Source organism: Sciurus carolinensis, chromosome 4 (genome assembly GCF_902686445.1).
Source record: "Sciurus carolinensis chromosome 4, mSciCar1.2, whole genome shotgun sequence".
In the NCBI taxonomy this organism is placed as follows: Eukaryota; Metazoa; Chordata; class Mammalia; order Rodentia; family Sciuridae; genus Sciurus; species Sciurus carolinensis.
In genome coordinates, this window is record NC_062216.1 from 53,167,322 (window position 1) to 53,183,557 (window position 16,236).

Consider the following 16,236-nt stretch of genomic DNA (forward strand, 5'->3'; position numbering starts at 1 on the left):
TGCTAGCCTATATATCTCAGTCTCCTTTGGGAATTTCTTCAAAAACTACCAACTTCAAGTTTATATTTCCCTTCAGGGAAGTCCACATCTGATGGACAACTAATGTGAGGTTTTAAAAAACTTGAATCTCTCACCCCAACTTGGGTCATTTCATCTTTAGGACTTCCTAAATGGCTGGATGAAGTTTTCACTAGAAACTGCTTTGCAGCTCCAATTATCTCACACCATGCCCAAATCTACCGATTTGCCTTTCTTTTCACAGATATTTGTCTTCAAGTGCACTCTCTTTCATCCTGCAGGATTATCTCCATCTCTTCAACTACTATCCAGGAAACACACCTTGTAATAATTGTGAGCATGAGTAATCTGAGAAAATGATATTGAGCTGGTCTTTTTGAGTTGAGTCCAGTTTCTTTGAAGACCTTGTCATTGGTGATAGAGCATAGACAGCTTTTGGGATGCAGTGACATTTTTATTACTAAAACATTCATGGTTGGTACATTGAAATGGTATAACAATAGAAAAGAATGAATTAAACTCACATGCTATGTTACATATTTAAGATATATGAGGGAAATAATGTCTAAAGAAAATGCAATTTGAGAGTTGTTTTCAAGCTTGGTAGCAATTTGGAAAATATGATTTTAAAGCTGAGCGAGAATAACAGTGACAACAGTATGCCAAGTGGGAATAACAATTTGCCTCTATCTCTGCATAATCAGCTGCACCATGGAAATATTTTGTTTACTTTTATGCTTACAGAATACTTCTGTACTCCAAATGTGTGGAGTTTTTTCCCCTTAATCAAGCAGTTCTCTACTTTTTAGAAGAAATCAATAGGGTGACCTAAAAATTCAATTCAATTCTGATATTAATAAGAGATAACAGACTAATTGTAAACTAGTGACCTCCTGACATATGTGACACCTTTACACACGAGACTGAGTAAACAAGATCCATCCTCACCATTGTAGGTATGCATTATCAAATTGGTTGAGCATCTAAACAGAGCAAAAGATGAGAATGGTAGAAAAAATGTGAATTCTTTTTCTAGAGCCCTTTCACTTGGATATTAGAGAATTGAAGCTCCTTGTTTTGGGGTTTTTAGATTCAGGTTGCTTTACCAGGTTACTTTGCACTATAGGTTTTTCTTGTTCTCGGTTTGAAAATGGCAGACTGTGGACTTTTTGTCCTTTATAATCACATAGCCAATTCCTACTTGTTCTGTTTTTTGTTTGTTTGTTTGTTTGTTTGGTCTGAAGCATACATATAATGTATGCTACATTATATCTGCTTTGGTCAGCTTTTGCTGCTGCTATAGGCAAAAGACCTGTCAAGAACAATTTTAGAGAAGGAAAAGTTCATTTTGGGGCTCATATTTTCAGAGGTCTCAATTCACAGATGACCAATTCCATTGCTCTGGGTCAGAGGTGAAGCAGAACATCATGTCACAAGAATGTGGAGGAGGAAAGCAGCTCAAGACATCACATCAGAGAGGGGAGAGAGAGAGAGAGACTCTGAAGACCAGGGACAAAATATATACCCCAAAGGCATGCCCCCACTGACCCACCTCTTCCAATCAAACCCTACTTGCCTACAGCTACCATTCAGTTAATCCCTATCAAGGGATTAGTGCATTCATTAGGTTGAGACTCTCATAACTAAATCATTTCACCTCCAAACTTTCTTATATTGTCTCACATGAGCTTGTGAAGGACACTTCATATGTAAACCATAATATTGTGCTCCTTGTCCCCAACTGCTCATGCCAGTTTCATAATGCAAAATACATTTACTCCACTTCTAAGAGTCCCATAGTCTTAATAGTTCCATCACTGCCAAAAGTCAACTCCAGAGTTTCCTCTGAGATTCGGAGCAGACTCTCAGTGTGAGTCTCTGTAAAAATCAAAAGCAAGTTAAATATATCCAACATACATAGGCAAAGAGTAAATATTTACATTCTTCAAGGGAGAAATAAGACCATAGAAAGAAGAGATGGGACCAAAACAAGACAGAAATCCAGCTAAGCAAATAAGTCCTGTAGCTCCAAATCCAGCATCTGGAGCATAAGACATCATGATTTTCTCACCAAAAGGCTTGTGTAGCTACACCCTATGGCTTTGCTGGTTCCAGTCAAAATGGCCTCTCTTGTCTTCTTTCTGCTTGATTCCTGCAACTTTCCTCAGCAGATCTTCCACAGGTATCTCTTAATCTTGAGAATCTCTACAGCAACTTCAGCTTCCTTCTCACTTCTTCATGCATTACCCTCTCAGGGGCTTCTCACAGGGACTCCAAACTCGCTTCACTTTGCCTGACTCCTGAGACTTCCACTGAAATCTGTGTAAGGCTCTATGACCCCCCTAACTCCAGCATCCTGAAATTCTGAAGAACCAGAACCACATGGTTGACACCAAAGTCTGCCACCATCTTGAACAGTAACCAAGCCTCTAGGGACCATGACTGCAGCAGCCTCTGAGTGCCTAGGTGACTGACGATAGTGCAACAACTTCCTAGGCCTTCTTATGAAAGCAGGGTGTCCCACTGGTCTTTCTCTCTTCTCTCTTTTAGAGGAAGAAAAGTTGATTTTGAGGCTTATGTTTTCAAGGTCTCAGTCTCCACTGGTCTTTTCTCAAAAAGAATTTTTACTTTTATACCCTTGAGCCTAAGATGGGTGTGGTCTTGCCAATTCCTGAGTTGCCCTCAAATTATTTTTCCAATAGTTCCTAGGTAAAGTATTAAGGGTTTCTTTAGTGACTATGATCCATTTAACAACCACAAATTCCTTAGCCCCAGTTTTACCTGCTGGTTTTCTGGACAAACTCCAATGTTTTTCAAATCTTCCTGCTGTGCTTTCTGCTCATGATTGTCATAGTATACTTGGCTAAAGGCTGCCAGCAATATCCATGCCACTGCTTGAATACAGTGCTGCCTAGAAATTTTGTCTGCTAAACTAAGAGGGCCATCACCTTTAAATTCAGCTTCACAAAAAGTCACAGGACATGGGCAAAATGTAGACAACGTCTTAGCCAGAACACCATATGAATGGCCTCTCGTCCAATTTCCAATGGAGTCCTTTCTTTCCTCTGATACCTCTTGAGCCCAGTCTTTACTGTCCATAATACTATCAGCATTCTGGTCTGTTGAGCTCCCACCAGAATTGCTCATTAAGCTCTGCTTGTAACAATCTAAAGGTTTTCTAGTTTTTACCTCTAGACTTCTCAAAATTAATTCCCCCCACAAACCAGCTCCAAAGACTTTTGAACCACATGGTCATGTTAGTCACACCAATGACCCCACTTCTGAGTACTTTCTATTGCTGTGACCAGAAAATCTGACAAGAACAATTTTAGAGGAGGAAAAATTCATTTGCGGGCTCACAGTTTCAGTAGTCTTCATTCAATAGATGGCCAATTATTGCTGTGGGCTAGAGGTAAGGCAGAACATCATGGTGAAAGAGTGTGGAAGAGGAAAGCAGCTTAGTACCTGGCAATTAGGAAGCAGAGAGAGAGGCTCCCCTTACCAGGGACAAAATATATACCCCAAAGGCATGCCTCCAATGACTCACCTCCTCCAGTTGCATCATACCTGCCTACAGTTTATATCCTATCAGGGGATTAATGTACTGATTAAGTTAAGACTCTCACAACTCAATCATTTCACCTCCAACTTACTTTCGTTGTCTCACACATGAGATTTTGGGAGACACAATCATGTCTAAACTATAATAACATCTTTTTAAATTGTACCACTGTCCTTAGAAATTGCATCCTGATGTTTTAATTGTTTTTTCCCTCTTTGCATTTAGATTTGGAAATTTCTATTGACATTTCCTCAAGCTCACCAATCACTTCTTCAACTATGTTCAAGCTATTAATAAACCCATCCAGGGTGTTCTTCATTTAAGTTACAGTATTTTTTTTTATTTCTAGTATTTTCTTTTAATTACTTCTTAGATTTCCCATCTCTTTTGCTAACATTATCCATCTGTTCTTGCATGCTTTCCACTTTTCCCCTACATATTGGGTTATAGTTGTTTTAAATTCCCAGTCTGATAATTCAGACATTTCTTCCATATCAGTTCAGTTCTGGCCCTTGTTATTTGTCTTAAAGTTGTGTTTTTCATTTTTTAACATGTCTTGTAATTTATTGTTGAAAGTCAGATTATATATATATATATATATATATATATATATTCATATATATATGATATATATGATACATCATATATATTAAAAAATAGGTAAAAAAAACTGGATCAAATAGGTTTTTTGTTAGAATTTAGGGATTGTTTACTGTCTCCTGTTGACCTAGGTGTCAGCAGTTTTAATTTCCTCTCTTATTCTTTTTTTTCTTTTCATTTCTTTTGCTATCTTTGAGTTTCCCTAGAAATTACTTTAAAAATGTCTAAGGCATGCAGGTTTTTGAGTTGCATTCTATTTTACGGAAGTCCTTTAGTTGTGGTGGGAAAATATGGTGGGAGGAGAAGTATTCTGTAGTCTTATCTTCAGGTATCAGGTTGTTAATTAGCTTATGCCCCTGTGATCTGACATGTGCAGGTATTTTGCAGCCAACCTACAATGTATTCCACAGAAAAGTTATGGGGGCAGGAATTAGAAATTCCACTTACTCTATGCAGAAGTCTTAAAAAAGTTGAATGTTAGCATTTCTCTTCTGCTGAAGTGGACTTTAGTTGAGTGGATACTTCCTTCTTAAGCTGGAAAATTTTGAAAATGTATTTTCTTTCATTCAAGTTAGGATCTGTTGAATTCCAGTCATTTAGGCCCTAATGAAATATTTTACTTTCAGTGTCAGTTCATTAAGTAAAACAGATTTGGGGGGTATATTTCAAAATGGCTACTTTTTCTTCCCCATGCTGGAATCATGGTGGGGGCCAAGGGGTGTGGTTGTTCAATCTTCACTATGAGAATATGGTTGGTCCCAGGTGGTAAAATGAATGAAAGTGTAGGAATTCCTCCTGAGACTGGGCCCCCTTGAAATTTTTCACTCTTAAACTTGTCTACACTAGTCCCCAGCAATTCATTAACTTTGAGTTTTGCTATCCAGCATGGATTCCTCTGGAGGTTTCTGTCTGTGGATTTGTTCTGAACTTGTGTATTCATATCTATGAATCTACAATTTTGAACGCAGCTATTGGTCTTGTGCCCATTCTCAGATGGACCTAAAAAGATTTTCAGTTTATTTGCCTTTTTTCTTATTATGAGGATGACAAGGTTTGACTTCCAAGCTCCTTACATGTCAGACTAGAAACTGGAACTCTGTAATAGACATTTTTCATATGTTGGTAGCATTTCTTTTTATATGTTTGATATAATTTGTTGTGGTAGCCATTTGGATCCATTTTATTTGTGATAGGGCAAATGATTGTAGTTTCTCCAATCATCATAAATTATTCATAATTTTTTTTCTTAAGTTAGTATTCTCATTTAAGTTTTCCAACAATTCTGTCCATTTTATCTAAATTTTCAATATTTTAATATTATTTGTTTTATAGTTTTTCTAATGTCAGCTGCAATAATAGTTGACTCCTTTTCCTTTTTAGTTGTTACAAATGACATTTTATATGAGAATATACTATTAAATAAGACAATAATTTGAACAAATAATAAGTATGAAGTTCAGCTAATTTTCAAATAGAAAAGCATAACTACCTAGTTGGGATATATGTGAAGTAATATTATGCCACCAACATCCTAGAAGCCCATGTATGCCCCATTCAAAGACAAAATTCCTGAAGGGGAATTAATTTCTCTTCTGATTTCAAATAGTATAGGTGAGGGTTTTGGGTTTCCACAATTTGAATGTTTTATTTATGGCATAATTGAATATACTTTCTGCCTTCTCTCCACAAATAAATGAGGAATAGAGAGAAAACCCCTCAAATTGAGAAAGAACATCTACAAAAATGTCCTCCAGTTAATATCACACTGGTGAGAAATCAGAAGTCTTCCTGGTAATAGTGGAAGCCAGGCAAAGATATCCCCTTTTGGCACTCCTTTATAGCACTGTACTAGAAGATCTAGGAAATGCAACAAGAAAGGAAAATGAAAAATGTAAAAGTTGGGAAGGAAGAAATAAAATGTATTAGTTCTTTAATATCATGATTGTGTAAAAACCTAAAAAAATCAACAAAAGTGACCCAGAACTATCAAATGATTATGACAAGGTTACATAATATGAGGTTACTACACATGAGTCAAATGCTTATCTACATAGAGTAACAAATAATTAGAATTTTAAATTAAAAATATAATATCATTTAACGTGGCACAAAATAGGACACTTATTTATAAATTGAATAACATGTTCATAATCTATGTGAGAAAGCTGTAACTATTTGATTAAACAAAGTGAAAGGTCTACATGAATGGAGGAATATTCCAATGGAAAGAAGACTCAATATTATAAAGATATTGATTCTTTTTTATTTGATCAATAGATTCAACAAAATCCCAGTTAAAATCCAATTAATATCCAATTAATATCCAATTAATTTAATTTGAATATTGACAAACAAATTTGCCAAACTAAAGTTTCCAGGTAAAGACAAAAAGACATAAAGTAGTCAACACAATGTTGAAGAATAAAGACGGATTACTTTGTTGACCCAACACTAAGATTTATTATAAAGCTACATTAATCACAAAAGTGTGGAGTTGACAGTAGAATTAAAATAATACATAGAGCAGACAAGAGAATCTAATATTAGATCCAAATAAATATATTCAAATATAAATCAAATATATTCTTGATAAACAAGTAAGTGCAGTTCAATGGGGAAAGTATGGTTTTCTGACAGGGTGCTTGATACCCGCATGCAAGAAATGAAACATTATGACTGTCATAAAATAACTCTAAAATGGATCATAGACTTAAATGTAAAATGAAAAGTCATCAAAATCCTAGAAGATAATGTAGGAGAAACACTAGGTGACTAACTTTGGTGATGGGGACTTTAAGATAAATGCCAAACTTATATTCTATGAAATAAAAATAAGTGGGCTTCATTAAAATTAAATATGACTGTTCTGTGAATGATATTTAAGGAAAAGAAACAAAAGTCACAGACTGAGAGAAAATATTTATAAGGACACATATCTAATAAAGGACTGACCCAAAATACACAAAGAACTCCTAAGACTCAAAATGAAAATTCCTTTTTTAAAAAGGGCAAAAGAACAGAATGGATACTTCATCAAGAAGATAGATGGCAAAAAAGTTTATGAAATGATGGTCAACATTAAATTAACAGCAAGTTAGTTCTAAGCAACAATTAGAATAGTTAAAATTCAGAACATCAATTGTTGGCAAAGAAATCTAGCAATAGCATGTTGGGAGAAATCTTAGTTCTTGACTGGCAGCAGTGAATGTCTCAATGTGTAAGGGAAACCTTCCCACATTTATGCCCATCAGGAAAACCTGCAGAGAGGAGCATTCCACTCTGGCCACCTAGGAAAGTAAACAACTGCCCCAAATTGACATAGTGTTACCAAGGGAAATTGTATAGGAGCCTGGTGGTCTGATCCCCCGTGGCACATTGTTATTGGGCAAGAAATCTATAAAATGTATAACTATTCCTGCAATCAAGGAGTTTGCAGGCTGCTTATCACAACCCAAATCCCAGAGTCTGGGGGTCTTGACTCTGTGGCCCTTACCTGCACCTAAGCTAGCATGGCACCCCTAAATAGCATATTTGGTAGAAATGCAAAATAGATGCAGTCACTTTAAAAGATAGTTTGGCAATTCCTTACAAAACTAAACATGTTGCCATAGGAACCAGTAATTGTATTCCTTTTTGTTTACCCAACTGATCTCAAAATTTACATCCACACAAAAACCTATCCCTAAATGATTATAGTAGTTTTATTAATAGTTGTTTAAAATTAGAAGAAATAAAAATGTCTTTTCATAGACATATGAACAAACTCTGCAACCTCTGTGTAATGAAATACTCTTCAGTGACAAAAGGAAATCAGCAAGAAAGCCATGAAAAAATGTGGAATAATCTTAGATAAATATTACTAAGAGACAGTAAAAAGATCACTGGCATTTGAAGGGATAAAGGGAAAGTAGAATGTGACATATAGGACATTTTTAGGGCTGTGAAACTATTGTGTATACTATCATGATGACTACATGACATGTATATTTGAAAACTCATAATGTGTACTAAAAAAGCATTAATCTTAATATAAACTATGAACCATAGGTAATAATACTATAAAAGTGGCATATGAGTTATATCAAATGTATCACACTAAGGCAAGATATGAAAGATATAAATAATAGGGAAAACTGGGGTTGGGAAGGGAAGATAATATATATGGGTGCTCTCTTTATTTGGAACTTTTTTCCAAACTAGAAACTTCACTGAAAAATGTCTAAAATTATTGAAAGCCACTATAGAAAATATATAAGGAAGAATCACCAGAAACATAGCATAACCTTTACACCAAACCAAAGACACTAAGTACAACATATTAAAATTATGAACGACAGCATTCATAAAATATTAACAATTGTACCGAACAAAATATTCAAAAATTGAAAAGATCATGGTCGGTTTTATTCTGGGAATTTGAAGATGATTTTCTGACTAAAAACCCGATTAATTTATCCATGCATTGTTATGGTTTGGATGTGAGATGTCTCCCAAAAGCTCATGTGTGAGACAATGCAAGATGGTTTAGAGGTGAAATGATTGAGTTGTGAGAGCTATATCCCAATCAGTGAATTAATCCCTTCCTGGGACTAATTGATTGATAACTGAAGGCAGGTAATTCAGCTGTCTCTGGACTGAAACTTCTGAAACTGAAGTCCAAAATCAACTTTTCCTCCTTTAAAATTGTTCTTGGCACTTCTTAATCTGGTGGAAGAAATTTCTAGGCAGTATAGTATTCAGGTGATGGAATGATTATTGCCAGCGGCTTTCAGTCAAATTTATTGTAATAATCAGGAGCAGACAGCACAGCAGAAAGAGTTTTAAAAAACTGGATTTGAAAAGTGGAAGTAAAACTGCGACTAAGAAATCTGCAGTGGTTAAAGACATTAACCACCACTAATGAAATGCGAAAGATTTTTCCCAGAGACAGAAAAGATGACTTGAGGGCGTCTCAAGAATTGGCAAAACCATACCTATCTCAGGTTTAAGGGAATAAAAGTAAAAAATGCTTTGAGAAGAGATCAATGAGGAACCCTGCTTGCACTGGGTGGCCTAGAAAGGGTTTTTTTTCCCCCACTCAAGCTCATCTGCCCAGGCACTCAGGATGCTGCCGCTATGGTCCCTGGAGGCTTGGCTACTACTGTTCAGAATTGTGGCAGGCCTTGGCATTAACCACATTGTGCTGGATTACAGGATGCTGGAGTTAGGGGGTCATGGAGGCTTCCAACAAGATTTCAAAGGAAGGCCTGGGAGGCCAGGCAAAGTGCACTGGGGTTGGAGTCCCTGTGGGCAGCCCCCGAGACGGAGAGTCATGGAGATATGAGGAGGAAGCTGAAGCAAAAGTGGGGACCCTTGAGGTTAAGAAAATCTAGTACAGTGGAACATCTGCCAAAGAGAGCTGCAGGAATTAGCTGAGATAAGTCAACAGAGAGGCCACGTAGTCTGCAACCAATAGGAGCAGAGTTAAAATAGCCCTTTGGCGAAAACATCACAAAACCATGTGCTCCAGGTGCTGGACACAGATCTAAAGGACTTCTTTGCCCGACTGGATTTCTGTTTTGCTTTGGTTCCAACCCTTCTTCCTATACCCCTATTTCTCTAAATGGAAATATTTACTCTGTACTTTTATATTTTAGATATTTTAAATTGCTTTTGATTTTTACAGGAGCTCAAAATGTGAACTTTGAGTCTAACAAGAGTCTTTCAGTTAATTTTGGAACTATTGAGAGTATGGGGACTACTGGAAATGAACTAAATATATTTTGCATTGTGAGATCATCAGCTTTTGGGGGCCGGGGCAAAATGTTACCATCACATGTGACACAATGGAATTAACTGAGTGGTAACTGAATGAGGAGGATAGGGTGTGGCTGGAGGAGATGCCTCCTTGGGGCCATGTCTTTGGGGTATATATTTTGTATCTGGTGAGTGGAGCCTCTCTCTCTCTCTGCTTTCTGATCGTCATTGTGTGCTGCTTCCCTCTGGCACACTGTTCCACCATGTTTTTCTGCTCCCAGGGATGTAGCTGCCTGTCTATATACTGAAACCTCTGAAACTGAGAGCCCCCAGATAAACTTTTCCTGTTCTGAAATTGTTCTTGTCAGGTCTTTAAGTCACATCACTGTAAAAGTTGACTAAAACATGCATTAATGGATTAAAAAGGAGAATTTGTATGTTAAAATCAACAGATATTTTAAAAACTCAAAATTCGGCACTGATTCACATAAAAAGAGTGAATGGCAATATAATGATTATTTCCTTTAATCTGAAAAATACTTAGCCAACCTTCTGTAAATATTAAAATAAAACATGAAGTAGTGAAATCATATCTTTTACCATGAGGACAATAGAAGCATATTTATCTCATATTAATTTACATACTAAAATTTTGAATTTAGAACTCTGTTATTTTCCTAACTTCCTAATACTGACACTTAAGATTACTAATTTTTAAAGTAATGAACTGATAAATTTCTAGGGAGACTAGTCAAGAAAAAAGTATACTATGAATGAAGTAAGAATAAGACTACAATTGCCAATATTTCATAATTAAAATATAGAAGGTATTCAACTATAAAGGAAGTCAGCTACAAAGCCATGAGAAGGTGTAGAAGAATCTTAGGTAAATGTTGTTGAGAGGTAGTAAAAAGATCATTGAAGTTTGGAGGGATAGCAGGAAAGAATAACATGTAGCACCCAGGCCATTTTTAGGGCAGTGAAACTGTGCTATATGATATTCCATGGATACAGGTCATTATGCATATTTCAATGCCCATATTATGCACTATTTCTGAACAAGTATGTTCTAATAAAACTGGTCTGAAATTGGAAACAATAGAGTAATCAATTGAAATCTGGCATTGGAGTATAAATACAGCTTTTCCTTGATTCAGTTACTTTTAGTTGATTAATTATATTTGAAGAGTTTTTAAATATTTTACTGTGAAATATAACATTCATAGAGCAGTATAAACAAATATGAATATAAAAATTCTAACTTACATGCTTTCTTAATGAATGTCATATTTCACATTATATATTTCATCAAAATGAAAAACTCCAGAATGCCTAAGTGAAATAACAATTGAGTATGTAGTAATCTTTTAAGAAAACAATTTGTATCTGATAAAGCAAAGTACCAAATTTCACAGTGAAAACACTGTTTTGAGATTTTATAAAAAATATTCAGATCAAATGATTAAAACAGAAAAATGGACAAAACAATGCAACCAATCATGGAAACCATTGTTACTTAAAGAGAAAACCAGAACATGGTTATTTTCCAGTTGATAACTCAAAGCAGATTAATGACAATGTGGCAGTATTTTATTTCTTCTAAACCTAACCAATTTAAAAATTATAAAGTTGAATACTAGTATATTTTTATTAATTTTAGTTCATTCATATATTGTTTACTGTATCATTCACTGATTTTCTTTTAGGAAACTAACAAAAATCCCTAAATTATAAATTTTAAGAAACAAATATGCAATGTAAAAGTACAACAAATTTATCTTGAGAGATTAAAATAGGCGAACAATTGAGGAGGAAAAAATATTTTTAAATGAGATTAAATTTTCTATTGGAAACCTGTCCATAGATATAATATTAAAATTACCTAATATGTTAACATGTTTTTATACTTTTTGTAAAATATTTTAGAGCCATACATTTTCATTATTAAGCATACGAGGTACAACAAAATATGCTCACAACATAAGTAAAATATAAATTTGTAGTATATAAAAAAGAATAAATGTTTTCCATGAGTTGTGGGTGTTTACAATAAATTAAATAAACATCTAGTACAATTCAATTAACAATGTTAGGTTAGCTCTTTTGATTTTCTTCATATTAATAAGCTTGGTCAGTTTTAAAGTAACATAGAACCTCAATCTCCTCAAAAAGGATAATCATTTACTTTGAACTACTCATAATAATAAGTGAAATTTAGAACTCTAAAGGAAAAGTTACTTACCCCACTCCCTTTGCATTTTTTAGTGGCATTACAGTTATATCTCACCAAGTGGGTTTCTCTGCAGGTTTTGTTTACACAATACTAAAATAAAACATAAAATACTTTATAATCCTTCTCAATTTCGTATAAAATAAGAAAAAAAACTTAACTTGTCACACATTGAAAAATTTCTATTCATGTATTATTCTGATTCTGATACAAATATTCTCACATTACAATATAATAATCTCAGAAGTAGCAATTTAAAGAAAAAAAATTGAGAGGTTTGCCTTGATATGGCTTCTGTAAATATTATACATAGTCATTTATTTTGATATCTATATCTAGGGTTAATTTGAAGTCTGCATCAGTGTCATTTCTATTACGTTAACCTTTTTACAATTTTTTATTTTTCTTTTTAGTTATACTTGACAGTAAAATGTATTTTGACATATATATACATGGAGTATAACTTTTGTGTTTGTATATGATACAGAGTTATACTGGTTGTATATTCATATATGATATGTTAACATTTTGTTATGAATAATGTTAGATAATGTTAATGATTTGTCATGTCATGTGAGTAATCCATTAATAGTCACCTAGGTATGTGATTATTTTTGCCTCGTGCCTTTTTCTAATTTAACTGACTTTGTACAGTTATTTTTGGAAAATATCAGTGTAAATATGATTACGTAATTCCCAATAAGAGGTTATCAAACAACAATGAATATTAGGCTTTTTGTAATTATTTCCTCAAAATGAATGAATGAATTTTAAGTTGTATATGCTAGCCCAGTTTTGCCTCTTATACTCAACATGATATTGGATATAGCAGCTATACCAATCAGGTAAGAACAAGAAAGAAAAGACATCCAAATTTTAAAGGAAGAAGTAAAATTATTTCTGTTCATAGATAACATGATCCTATGTGCAGATATCTTAAAAGTAGAATAACTTCAGTATCATCTATAAACACACACATGTAAACACACACACACATACACACACACACACATACACCTGACACAAGAATTAATGAATTCAGCAAAGTTTTAGAAATAGAAAAACCATTCTAAATTTCAAATGGAAGTTCAAGAGATGTCAAGTAACCAAATTTGTCTTGAGATAGAAGAAAAAAGTTGAGGGAATCACATTTTCTGCAACTTACTGCAAAGTGACAGTAGTAAAATTTTAAAAAGTCAATGAGATAGATGAGCCCAGAAATAATTGGTAACATACATTATCAAATAATTTTCAAAAGGTTACTAAAGTTATCCAATGGGGAAAAGGAATGACTTTTCAATAAATAATGCTGTGATAACTGGATATTAATATGAAAACAAATGAAATTTAATTTGTATATTGATGTGATATGTGAAATTAACCTGAAGCAAATCAAAAATTTAAACATAGAAGTTCAAACTATAAAAATCTTAGAAAAAAAACAAAAGAGAAAATTTCTAAGACATGGATTTGGCAATGACTCCTTAGATATACTACCCAAATCACAAGCAACTGAAAGAGAAAATAAATAAATTGAATTTCATGAAAATTAAACAACAGAAAAAAACTGTGAATCTATGAACACTAACCAAAAAGACAACCCACAGAATACTAAAAAAAATTATTAGCAAATCATATATCTGATAAAGGATTAATATTTAGTGTATAGAGGGAACTTCTAAAACTCAACAAGAGGTCGATTAAAAATGGTCCAAGATCTTGAATATATACATCTTCAGAGGAGATAAATGACAGAAAATAAGCAGGTGAAAAGCTGTTCACCATCACTAATCACTCATGAAGTGCAAATTAAAATATAAGGAGTACATTAGTCTGCTTTCTGCTGCTGTGAAATAATACCTGAGGAAAACAACTCAAGGAGGAAGTATTTATTTTGACCCCATAGTTTCCAATGTTTTCAAACAAGGTCAGCCCATTCCATTCATTCTGGGTCTGTGGTGGAGGGCATGCCAGGGCAAAGAGGCTCACTCATGGCAGCCAGAAAGATGGGGGGAAAGAGAGAGAGTAGGGAAGCAGAAGTAGGAAGGGGTAAGGGACAAGATATAGCCTTCCAGCTCATATCTCTAATGATCTACTTCTTCAAATTAGTCCCACTTCCTAGTTTCTACATCCTCCCAATAATGCCACTAAATTATTAATCCATCAAAAGGTTAATTTATTCAGGTCATAGCCATCATGTTCCAATTACTTCCCAAGAGTCCCACTTCTGAACACCAATACATTAGGGACAAAAGCTTCCATACACGAGGCTTTGGAGAACATTCCAGATACAAACCATAACAATTAGATACCATTTTTCACCCAGTAAGATGGTGCTATTAGGAAAGTCAAAATACAGAAAATAATGATTTTTTGAGGACAGAAAAAACTAGAACCCTTGCACATTGCTGATGGGAATTTTAAATGATACAGTTTTCTATTTGGTGCAGGGTCTCTGGCCTAATTCCTATGTCCTCGATCCATTTTGAGTTGAGTTTGGTGCAGGGTGAGAGACAGAGGTTTAAATTCATTTTACTGCATATGGATTTCCAGTTTTGCCAACACCATTTGTTGAACAGGCTATCTTTTCTCTATTGTATGTTTTTGGCTCCTTTGTCTAGTATGAGGTAATTGTATTTACGTAGGTTCATCTCTGTATTTTCTATTCTGTACTGCCTGTCTATTTTGGTGCCAATACCATGCCATTTTTGTTACTATTGCTCTGTAGTATAGTTTAAGTTCTGGTTTGTGATGCCTGCTGCTTCACTTTTCCTGCTCAGGATTGTTTTGGCTATTCCAGGTCTCTTATTCTTCAGGACAAAGTTCATGATTGCTTTTTCTATTTCTATGAGCAATGTCATTGGAATTTTAATTGGAATTGCATTGAATCTGTATAGCACCTTTGGTAGAATGACCATTTTGACAATATTAATTCTGCCTATCCCAGAACGTGGGAGATCTTTCTGTCTTCTAAGGTTTTCTTCAATTTCTTTCTTTAGCATTTTGTAGTTTTCATTGTAGAGGTCTTTCACCTCTTTTGTTAGACTGATTCCCAAGTATTTTATTTTTTGTGATGCTATTGTGAATCGAGTGGTTTTCCTAATTTCTCTTTCAGAGGATTCATCACTTATGAATAGAAATGCATTAGATTTATGCGTATTGATTTTATATCCTGCTACTTTGCAGAATTCATTTATTAGTTCTAGAAGTTTTCTGGTGGAGTGTTTTGGCCTGAATCTTCATCATGTTGGCTTGGGATCAGACTTCCTTAACAAGACTCACAAAGCACAAGAAATCAAAGGAAGAATCAATAAATGGGATGGACTCAAACTATAAAGCTTTTTCTCAGCAAATTATACAATCAATAATGTGAAAAGAGGGCCTACAGGGTGGGAGAAAATCTTTTCCACACGCACTTCAGACAGAGCACTTATCTCCAAAATTTATAAAGAACTTACAAAACTTTACACCAAAAATACAAAGAACCCAAACAATAAATGGGCCAAGGAACTGGACAGACACTTTACAGAAGACATACAGGTAATTAATAAATATATGAAAAAAGTGTTCAACATCTCCAGTTAGAATGGCTATTATCAAGAACACAAACAATAATAGATGGCATGGATGTGAGGGAAAAGGTACACTCATACATTGCTGGTGGAGTTTCAAATTGATGCCACCACTCTGGAAAGCAGTATGAAGAACCCTCAGAAAACTTGGGATGGACTCACCTTTTGACTCAGTTATCCCACTCCTTGGCTTATACTCAAAGGACTTAAAATTAGCATACTATAGTAATGCAGCCACATCAATGTTTATAGCAGCTCAGTTCATTTCCCCCTCCAATCCTTGCAGGACCTGATGGGAGAGACGCATCTGGCCAGGAACTCAGAAGGCAGGGGTGGGAGAGATTGTTTGAAGACTAAACCCAAGATCAGAAAACACTGAATCCAAAGGTGATGTAGTGGACTAAGAACTGGGTCCCCCACCACATGAATGGAACCCAGTGGAGACCCCTGGAATACAGTCTTCCAGTGTGGACCAGCAACTACTAGGTGCTGGAGGTACACTGATTTAAAATCTCCAG

General features: G+C 34.8%; 1 protein-coding gene across 1 annotated transcript in view; it reads right to left on the bottom strand.

Annotated features, from left to right (window-relative positions):
• The window catches only part of LOC124982700 (disintegrin and metalloproteinase domain-containing protein 18-like), a 132,597-nt gene that overhangs the window by 25,921 nt on the left and 90,440 nt on the right, over window positions 1-16,236 (bottom strand). The window contains exon 16 of the mRNA XM_047549666.1: window positions 12,159-12,239. Coding sequence (XP_047405622.1) covers window positions 12,159-12,239 — 81 coding nt within the window. The remainder of the gene's footprint in view (window positions 1-12,158; window positions 12,240-16,236) is intronic.